Below are 11,691 nucleotides of genomic sequence, written 5' to 3'. Positions count from 1 at the left end.
GAGGACTGGCCACCCCTCATAGCCTGGTTCCTCTCTAGGTTTATAATCTCCACCCGGCACAGCCAGAAGAGGACTGGCCACCCCACATAGCCTGGTTCCTCTCTAGGTTTATAATCTCCACCCGGCACAGCCAGAAGAGGACTGGCCACCCCTCATAGCCTGGTTCCTCTCTAGGTTTATAATCTCCACCCGGCACAGCCAGAAGAGGACTGGCCACCCCACATAGCCTGGTTCCTCTCTAGGTTTATAATCTCCACCCGGCACAGCCAGAAGAGGACTGGCCACCCCACATAGCCTGGTTCCTCTCTAGGTTTATAATCTCCACCCGGCACAGCCAGAAGAGGACTGGCCACCCCTCATAGCCTGGTTCCTCTCTAGGTTTATAATCTCCACCCGGCACAGCCAGAAGAGGACTGGCCACCCCTCATAGCCTGGTTCCTCTCTAGGTTTCTTCCTAGGTTTTGGCCTTTCTAGGGAGTTCTTCCTAGCCACAGTGCTTCTACTCCTGCAGTCTCAGGTCTATGATGGGGGTCAAAAACCAGACTGAAGCGTTTCATTATGTGTCTTCAGGAAGGCAGTGAGTTGCTGTGCAACAGCTTGTTGTTACATGTTATTATTTTTTAGGAATTGGAGATTCGATAGTAGGCCAATAGGTTTTGTTTTATTTTCCAGGTCAAGGTTTGGCTTTTGCAAGAAAGGCTTTTAATAATGCCACTTTTAGTGAGTTTGGTTCACATCCGACGGATAGGGAGCCATTTACAGGAAGCAGCTCTTTCAGTAGTTTAGTTGGAATAGGGTCCAGTATGCAGCTTGAAGGTGTAGAGGCCAAGACTATTTTAGTAAAAGTGTTGAGAGATAACAGGATAAAAAAAAAAACTTGAGTGGCTTCATTGATCTTAGGTCCTGTTCTGTGCAGACTCAGGACAACTGAGCTTTGAAGAAATATATACGCAGATTCAAAGAGGAGTCCATAAAATTATTTCTAATGATCGTGATCTATTCGTCAAAGTTAATGACTTCATCACTGCTGAAGTGAAAGTCATCCTCACTTGGGGAACGTTGATTTGTAGTGATTCTCCTCAATCAGGTTGTAAAAGTAAGGTTGATTGCGCAACAGCGAGGGCTCTTTGATTTTGCACGGTACCATCTTTCCAAGCTGGTTGGAAGACTTCCTGTTTGGTGGTCCTCAGTTAGGTGGTTAACTGAGTGTTGTCCTCTGACGTCCTTGGGTAGGTGGACGGAGTCTGGAAGGGCATCTAGGAATCTTTGGATTGTCCGAGAATTTATACTACGACTTTTGATTAACCTTGGTTGGGGTCTGAGCAGATTATTTATTGTGATTGTAAAATTGTGGTCCAGGATTATGAGGAAAAACATTAAGATCCACAATATTTATTGCACGGGACAAAACTTGGTCCAAATTATGACTGTGGCAGTGAGTATGTCCGGAGACATGTTGGACAAAATCCACTGAGTCGATGATGACTCCGAAAGCCTTTTGGAGTGGGTCTGTGGACTTTTCCATGTGAATATTAAAGTCATCAAAAATTACAATATTATCTGCCATGACTACAAGGTCCGATAGGAATTCAGGGAACTCAGTGAAAAACGCTGTATATGGCCCAGGGGGCCTGTAAACAGTAGCTATAAAAAGTGATTGAGGAGCTGTATGGATTTCATGACTAGATGCTCAGAAAACGCTGTCTTTTAGCTATCGTAAATGTTAGCAACACCTCCGCCTTCGCGGGATGCGCAGGGGGGATATGGTCACTTGTGTAACCAGGAGGAAAGGCCTCATTTTAACACAGTCAATTCATCATGTTTCAGTCAGACCAATCTCATCAAGATTATGATCAGTGGTTATTTAATAAACTATAACTTGGAAGTGAGAGATCTAACATTAAGTAGCCCTATTTTGAGATGTGAGATATCACAATCTCTTTCAATAATGACAGGAATGGAGGAGGTCTTTATTCCAGTGAGATTGATAAGACCAACACTGACCCGACTAGACTGACTGTGCTAGTGGCAGACTCCACTAAGCTAACAGGCTGGCTAACAGCCTGCTGCCTGGCCTGCACCCATCTCATTGTGGAGCTAAAAGGAGTTAGAGCCCTGTCTATGTTCATAGATAAGATGAGAGCACCCCTCCAGATAGGATTGGAGTCCGTCACACCTCTGCATGTCAGGCTTGGTCCTGTTTTGTGTGTCCTGTCTGCGGTTCCCAGAAAGAGGGCCAGTTATCTACAATTATATATTATGGGATGGACAGTTTTCAACCAGCGATTGAGTTATGCGATTCTGCTGTAGAGTGTTACGTTCCCTAGAAACCAAACAATGCTAGAAAACCAAACAATGTCGCTCAGAGAGAAGGGGGAACTAACAAAGAGTCACTGACAACAACCAAAATGAATCAAGTGGGGTTTTAGGAGAGGTTCTGAAAGATACTCATGGCGGTGTCCACTGAAAGTTGACTAGCAACAACAACTGGGACCTAAAAGACAACAACATAACTTCCTGTTAAGATGAGGTAGGATGACAGTCCTATGTCAGAATGTTTCAGATAATAATTACAGAACAAAGCCAACATTAACATGAGCTTTGGTTGCGAATGGTATGAGCTTTTGAATTCTTATTCACGACAGAAGTGACTTAGCGACCACAGCTGCAAACGCAGGTTAGGAAGGAACAGACAGAGTATCCCATCTACCACACAACGACATTACTACAACGTATCCAAATTACCACCAGAGACATTCTTCAAAGGACTTGGTTTGGCAACACGGCCTTCCATCTACCACCAACCTACTGAAGCGCAGCTCAGAGTAAATATTTATTGCATTTTCCTTTTCCAAATGGGCAGTAATTTAGAATGCATAAGATACTGTATTTACGATAGCACAGCTTCTCCCTTTGTTCCTCAGTCTTCCCGCTCTTTCACTCTAACCCAGCCCTTTTCTTTTGTTCCTCAGTCTTCCCGCTCTTTCACTCTAACCCAGCCCTTTTCTTTTGTTCCTCAGTCTTCCCGCTCTTTCACTCTAACCCAGCCCTTTTCTTTTGTTCCTCAGTCTTCCCGCTCCTTCACTCAACCCAGCTCCTTTTCTTTTGTGTAACAAGCTGTCATATCTGTTCCGCCCGCTAGGGATGTAAATAATTATTATCCTTTATGACGTCATTTGTAATCAAGTTATGATTAATTATGTGTATGTGTGATTAGTTAGGTATTTAGTAAATAAATAATTAGACCCAATTTTGTATTGCTGATTCAACTTGTTATCCAGGGTTCATGCAGATAACCAATAATTTACAACTTTCAGATGAGACTGAAGTAAGATGAAGATTAATGTTGACTGCTATGGATGTAAAATATTACTAGGTCTTTAAGAGTTTATTCGGAAGATAACAGCTCTATAAATATAATTTTGTGGTGCCCGACTCTCTAGTTAATTACATTTACATGATTCGCTCAATCAGGTGATATTAATTACGGATAAATAATTGTATTGAGTAGCATGTCATATTACTTAATCCGGCATTTATATGACAATTATATAGTTGACAGCATTATATAGTTGACTCCATTATTTAGTTGAGCTGACAGCCTGTTTTTCTAAAAGTCATGAGAAGATCGTCTGCCTAAAGGAACTGTTTTGTCTGGCTGCGGGGACCGTGCGAGGGGATTTATACTAATGTTACTATCTGTACTTACTGCTGGCACAGACGCTGTTTCATCGTTTCCTACATTTACATTTCCCTTGCCTAACGATTTTGTCTGAAGCTCGGCTTGCAACTCTGCTCTCCTCACCACAGTGTGATAGTTCTCCTGTATATTATGAGTACAGCGACTGCAATGACAATGTAACTTATAGGAGGTCAACAATAAGATGTCAGTCGACTTGTTAAATACAGAGTTTGATTAAATGGTTATTAAGAGGAAAAAGCTAAACAAGTCTGGCAGGTAGCCAAGTAGCAACAAGCAGCACAGAGACAATGTGCAGGGTCTGTCACCATGTACTTATGAGGTGAGCTCTCCACTCTAACCTGACAGGTAGCTCAGGTAGCCAAGTAGCAACAAGCAGCACAGAGACAATGTGCAGGGTCTGTCACCATGTACTTATGAGGTGAGCTCTCCACTCTAACCTGACAGGTAGCTCGTTAATGCGGCTGATTCTCATCTCCAAGGCAACCAGGTAAAGGTAAAGGTAAAGGTAAAGGTAAATCAGATGAAATTACAAGGAAAAGAAACATAAGGAAAATAATGCCAAATTAAAAATGAATTTTAATTAAGGAAAACTCACTACAAAATACATAAATACACTGGTCTCCAACAGAATACACTGGTCTCCAACAGAATACACTGGTCTCCAATATAATACACTGGTCTCCAACAGAATACACTGGTCTACAACAGAATACACTGGTCTCCAATATAATACACTGGTCTCCAATATTCTCATCTCCAATATAATACACTGGTCCAATATAAACTGGTCTCCAATAGGTAAATGGTCTCAATAGAATACATTGGTCTCCAATAGAATACACTGGTCTCCAATAGAATACACTGGTCTCCAATAGAATACACTGGTCTCCAATAGAATACACTGGTCTCCAATATAATACACTGGTCTCCAACAGAATACACTGGTCTCCAATATAATACACTGGTCTCCAATATAATACACTGGTCTCCAATAGAATACACTGGTCTCCAATATAATACACTGGTCTCCAATATAATACACTGGTCTCCAATAGAATACACTGGTCTCCAATAGAATACACTGGTCTCCAATATAATACACTGGTCTCCAATAGAATACACTGGTCTCCAATAGAATACACTGGTCTCCAATAGAATACACTGGTCTCCAATAGAATACACTGGTCTCCAATATAATACACTGGTCTCCAACAGAATACACTGGTCTCCAATATAATACACTGGTCTCCAATATAATACACTGGTCTCCAATAGAATACACTGGTCTCCAATAGAATACATTGGTCTCCAATAGAATACACTGGTCTCAATAGAATACACTGTTCTCAATATAATACACTGGTCTCAATAGAATACACTGGTCTCCAATAGAATACACTGGTCTCCAATAGAATACACTGGTCTCCAATAGAATACACTGGTCTCAATATAATACACTGGTCTCAATAGAATACACTGGTCTCCAATAGAATACACTGGTCTCCAATAGAATACACTGGTCTCCAATAGAATACACTGGTCTCCAATAGAATACACTGGTCTCAATATAATACACTGGTCTCCAATAGAATTACACTGGTCTCAATAGATTACAGTGGTCTCCAATAGAATACACTGGTCTCCAATAGAATACACTGGTCTCCAATAGAATACACTGGTCTCAATATAATACACTGGTCTCCAATAGAATACACTGGTCTCCAATAGAATACACTGGTCTCCAATAGATTACACTGGTCTCCAATAGAATACACTGGTCTCCAATAGATTACAGTGGTCTCCAATAGATTACACTGGTCTCAATAGAATACACTGGTCTCAATATAATACACTGGTCTCCAATAGAATACACTGGTCTCCAATAGAATACACTGGTCTCCAATAGAATACAGTGGTCTCAATAGAATACACTGGTCTCAATAGAATACACTGGTCTCCAATAGAATACACTGGTCTCCAATAGAATACACTGGTCTCAATATATTACAGTGGTCTCCAATAGAATACACTGGTCTCCAATAGAATACACTGGTCTCCAATAGAATACACTGGTCTCCAATAGATTACAGTGGTCTCCAATAGAATACAGTGGTCTCCAATAGAATACACTGGTCTCCAATAGAATACACTGGTCTCCAATAGAATACACTGGTCTCCAATAGAATACACTGGTCTCCAATAGAATACACTGGTCTCCAATAGAATACACTGGTCTCCAATAGAATACACTGGTCTCCAATAGATTACAGTGGTCTCCAATAGAATACACTGGTCTCAATAGAATACACTGGTCTGGTCCAATAGATTACACTGGTCTCAATAGAATACACTGGTCTCCAATAGAATACACTGGTCTCAATAGAATACACTGGTCTCCAATAGATTACAGTGGTCTCCAATAGAATACACTGGTCTCCAATAGATTACACTGGTCTCCAATAGAATACACTGGTCTCCAATAGATTACAGTGGTCTCCAATAGATTACAGTGGTCTCCAATAGAATACACTGGTCTCCAATAGAATACACTGGTCTCCAATAGAATACACTGGTCTCCAATAGAATACACTGGTCTCCAATAGATTACACTGGTCTCCAATAGAATACACTGGTCTCCAATAGAATACACTGGTCTCCAATAGAATACACTGGTCTCCAATAGATTACAGTGGTCTCCAATAGATTACAGTGGTCTCCAATAGAATACACTGGTCTCCAATAGAATACACTGGTCTCCAATAGAATACACTGGTCTCCAATAGAATACACTGGTCTCCAATAGATTACAGTGGTCTCCAATAGAATACACTGGTCTCCAATAGAATACACTGGTCTCCAATAGAATCTCAATAGAATACACTGGTCTCCAATAGAATACACTGGTCTCCAATAGAATACACTGGTCTCCAATAGAATACACTGGTCTCAATAGAATACAGTGGTCTCCAATAGAATACAGTGGTCTCAATAGAATACACTGGTCTCCAATAGAATACACTGGTCTCCAATAGATTACACTGGTCTCCAATAGAATACACTGGTCTCAATAGAATACACTGGTCTCCAATAGATTACACTGGTCTCAGAATACACTGGTCTCCAATATAATACACTGGTCCAATAGAATACACTGGTCTCAATAGAATACACTGGTCTCCAATAGAATACACTGGTCTCAATAGAATACACTGGTCTCCAATAGAATACACTGGTCTCCAATAGAATACACTGGTCTCCAATAGAATACACTGGTCTCAATAGTCTCAATACACTGGTCTCCAATAGAATACACTGGTCTCAATAGAATACACTGGTCTCAATAGAATACACTGGTCTCAATAGAATACACTGGTCTCCAATAGAATACACTGGTCTCAATAGAATACACTGGTCTCCAATAGAATACACTGGTCTCCAATAGAATACACTGGTCTCAAATACACTGGTCTCCAATAGAATACACTGGTCTCCAATAGAATACACTGGTCTCCAATAGATTACAGTGGTCTCCAATAGAATACACTGGTCTCCAATAGAATACACTGGTCTCCAATAGAATACACTGGTCTCAATAGATTACAGTGGTCTCCAATAGAATACACTGGTCTCCAATAGATTACAGTGGTCTCCAATAATACACTGGTCTCCAATAGAATACACTGGTCTCAATAGAATACACTGGTCTCCAATAGAATGCACTGGTCTCCAATAGATTACACAATAGATTACAGTGGTCTCCAATAGATTACAGTGGTCTCCAATAGAATACACTGGTCTCCAATAGAATACACTGGTCTCCAATAGAATACACTGGTCTCAATAGAATACACAGTGGTCTCCAATAGACATACAGTGGTCTCCAATAGAATACACTGGTCTCCAATAGAATACAGTGGTCTCCAATAGAATACACTGGTCTCCAATAGAATACACTGGTCTCAATAGAATACACTGGTCTCCAATAGAATACACTGGTCTCAATAGAATACACTGGTCTCCAATAGAATACAGTGGTCTCCAATAGAATACACTGGTCTCCAATAGAATACACTGGTCTCCAATAGAATACACTGGTCTCCAATAGATTACAGTGGTCTCAATAATACACTGAATACAGAATGGTCTCCAATAGATTACAGTGGTCTCCAATAGATACACTGGTCTCCAATAGAATACACTGGTCTCCAATAGAATACACTGGTCTCCAATAGAATACACTGGTCTCCAATAGAATACACTGGTCTCCAATAGAATACACTGGTCTCCAATAGAATACACTGGTCTCCAATAGAATACACTGGTCTCCAATAGAATACACTGGTCTCCAATAGAATACACTGGTCTCCAATAGATTACAGTGGTCTCCAATAGAATACACTGGTCTCCAATAGATTACAGTGGTCTCCAATAGATTACAGTGGTCTCCAATATAATACACTGGTCTCCAATAGAATACACTGGTCTCCAATAGAATACACTGGTCTCCAATAGAATACACTGGTCTCCAATAGAATACACTGGTCTCCAATAGATTACAGTGGTCTCCAATAGAATACACTAGTCTCCAATATAATACACTGGTCTCCAATAGATTACACTGGTCTCCAATAGAATACACTGATCTCCAATAGAATACACTGGTCTCCAATAGATTACACTGGTCTCCAATAGAATACACTGGTCTCCAATAGAATACACTGGTCTCCAATAGAATACACTGGTCTCCAATAGAATACACTGGTCTCCAATAGAATACACTGGTCTCCAATAGATTACAGTGGTCTCCAATAGAATACACTGGTCTCCAATAGATTACACTGGTCTCCAATAGAATACACTGGTCTCCAATAGATTACAGTGGTCTCCAATAGATTACAGTGGTCTCCAATAGATTACAGTGGTCTCCAATAGAATACACTGGTCTCCAATAGATTACAGAGGTCTCCAATAGATTACAGTGGTCTCCAATATAATACACTGGTCTCCAATAGAATACACTGGTCTCCAATAGAATACACTGGTCTCCAATAGAATACACTGGTCTCAATAGATTACAGTGGTCTCCAATAGAATACAGTGGTCTCCACACTGGTCTCCAATAGATTACAGTGGTCTCCAATAGATTACACTGGTCTCCAATAGAATACACTGGTCTCCAGATAGATAGATACACTGGTCTCCAATAGATTACAGTGGTCTCCAATAGAATACACTGGTCTCCAATAGAATACACTGGTCTCCAATACAGATTACAGTGGTCTCCAATAGAATACACTGGTCTCCAATAGAATACACTGGTCTCCAATAGAATACACTGGTCTCCAATAGAATACACTGGTCTCCAATAGAATACACTGGTCTCCAATAGATTACAGTGGTCTCCAATAGAATTCACTGGTCTCCAATAGAATACACTGGTCTCCAATAGATTACAGTGGTCTCCAATAGAATACACTGGTCTCCAATAGATTACAGAGGTCTCCAATAGATTACAGTGGTCTCCAATATAATACACTGGTCTCCAATAGAATACACTGGTCTCAATAGATTACACTGGTCTCCAATAGAATACACTGATCTCAATAGAATACACTGGTCTCAATAGATTACACTGGTCTCCAATAGAATACACTGGTCTCCAATAGAATACACTGGTCTCCAATAGAATACACTGGTTTCCAATAGATTACAGTGGTCTCAATAGAATACACTGGTCTCCAATAGATTACACTGGTCTCAATATAATGCACTGGTCTCAATAGATTACAGTGGTCTCAATAGATTACAGTGGTCTCCAATATAATACACTCGTCTCCAATAGAATACACTGGTCTCCAATAGAATACACTGGTCTCCAATAGAATACACTGGTCTCCAATAGAATACACTGGTCTCCAATAGAATACACTGGTCTCCAATAGATTACAGTGGTCTCCAATAGAATACACTAGTCTCCAATATAATACACTGGTCTCCAATAGATTACACTGGTCTCCAATAGAATACACTGATCTCCAATAGAATACACTGGTCTCCAATAGATTACACTGGTCTCCAATAGAATACACTGGTCTCCAATAGAATACACTGGTCTCCAATAGATTACAGTGGTCTCAATAGAATACACTAGTCTCCAATAGAATACACTGGTCTCCAATAGATTACAGTGGTCTCCAATAGAATACACTGATCTCAATAGAATACACTGGTCTCAATAGATTACAGTGGTCTCCAATAGAATACACTGGTCTCAATAGATTACACTTGTCTCCAATAGATTACAGTGGTCTCCAATAGATTACAGTGGTCTCCAATAGATTACAGTGGTCTCAATAGAATACACTTGTCTCAATAGATTACAGTGGTCTTCAATAGATTACAGTGGTCTCCAATATAATACACTGGTCTCCAATAGAATACACTGGTCTCCAATAGATCACACTGGTCTCCAATAGATTACAGTGGTCTCCAATAGAATACACTGGTCTCAATAGATTACAGTGGTCTCCAATAGATTAATCAATAAAATAAAAATCAATCAATTCAAGGGGCTTTACTGGCATGGGAAACATGTGTTAACATTGCCAAAGCAATGCGTCTGTCTGTCTGTCTGTCTGTCTGTCTGTCTGTCTCTCTCTCTCTCTCTCTCTCTCTCTCTCTCTCTCTCTCTCTCTCTCTCTCTCTCTCCCTCTTTCTCTCTCTCTCTCTCTCTCTCTCTCTCTCTCTCTCTCTCTCTCTCTCTCTCTCTCTCTCTCTCCCTCTTTCTCTCTCTCTCTCTCTCTCTCTCTCTCTCTCTCTCTCTCTCTCTCTCTCTCTCTCTCTCTCTCTCTCTCTCTCTCTCTCTCTCTCTCTCTCTCTCTCTCTCTCTCTCTCTCTCTCTCCCTCTTTCTCTCTCTCTCTCTCTCTCTCTCTCTCTCTCTCTCTCTCTCTCTGTCTCTCTCTCCCTCTTCTCTCTCCCTCTTTCTCTCTCTCTCTCTCTCTCTCTCCCTCTCTCTCTCTCTCTGTCTCTCTCTCCTCTCTCTCTCTCTCTCTCTCTCTCTCTCTCTCTCTCTCTCTCTCTCTCTCTCTCTCTCTCTCTCTCTCTCTCTCTCTCTCTCTCTCTCTCTCTCTCTCTCTCTCTCTCTCTCTCTCTCTCTCTCTCTCTCTCTCTCTCTCTCTCTCTCTCTCTCTCTCTCTCTCTCTCTCTCTCTCTCTCTCTCTCTCTCTCTCTGTCTCTCTCTCTCTCTCTCTCTCTCTCACTGCATGCATCAATGCATCATTTCCACCATGTTATCTGGTGTGGAAGGGCTGCATATTTTTAGCAACTGCTTCAAGGTCCCGCTAACTAGCTAGCCATTTCACACCGGTTACACACACACCACTCTCTCACCATCACGAACACACACTTTCTAAAATCAATCCTCAAACTCTCTCTCTCCCCCAGCGTTCCGCCACAATGAGTGTCCAGACCCGGGGTTCCAGTGAATGGGAAGAGGTTTGGCGAGAACCTTCAGCTGGGCAGCTCCATCTCCTTCCTGTGTGAGGAGGGCTTTGTGAAGACCCATGGCTCCCAGACTGTCTCCTGTATCCTGAAGGATGGAAACGTGGTCTGGGACAACGCTGTGCCACGCTGTGAAGGTGAGAGGATCTTTCTCTCTTTACATTTTACATTTTAGTAATTTAGCAGACTCTCTTATCCAGAGTGACTTACAATTAGTGCATTCATCTTAAGATACAGTAGCTAGGTTAGACAACAACACATCAAAATCGTGTGAAGTACATTTTCCTAAATCTTTATCAGCAAGGACAGTGGTAGTGGGAAAACACAGATTACTTTTTATTTTTTGGGGGAGGGAGGGGGCGTTGGCGGCACCGTGAAAGCTATTTAAGATTCTATCAACTGGGTCTAATGCACTACGCAACCCAAGGTGAAATACTGCCAACGTGATTGCTCTCTCAAACTATAAAATCACTGCAATGTTACCAAT

The 11,691-nt window shown here is 41.3% G+C and overlaps 1 protein-coding gene across 1 annotated transcript in view; it reads left to right on the top strand.

Annotated features, from left to right (window-relative positions):
• The window catches only part of LOC118381542 (CUB and sushi domain-containing protein 2-like), a 1,147,246-nt gene that overhangs the window by 668,918 nt on the left and 466,637 nt on the right, over positions 1–11,691 (top strand). Inside the window, 2 exon segments of the mRNA XM_052473074.1 lie at positions 11,148–11,177; positions 11,180–11,341. Of these exon segments, the coding sequence (XP_052329034.1) occupies positions 11,148–11,177; positions 11,180–11,341 (192 nt within the window).

This window comes from Oncorhynchus keta, chromosome 20 (genome assembly GCF_023373465.1).
Source record: "Oncorhynchus keta strain PuntledgeMale-10-30-2019 chromosome 20, Oket_V2, whole genome shotgun sequence".
Classification (NCBI taxonomy): domain Eukaryota; kingdom Metazoa; phylum Chordata; class Actinopteri; order Salmoniformes; family Salmonidae; genus Oncorhynchus; species Oncorhynchus keta.
Note: the sequence above shows the minus strand (reverse complement) of the source record. Positions and strands in the feature narration are given on the sequence as shown.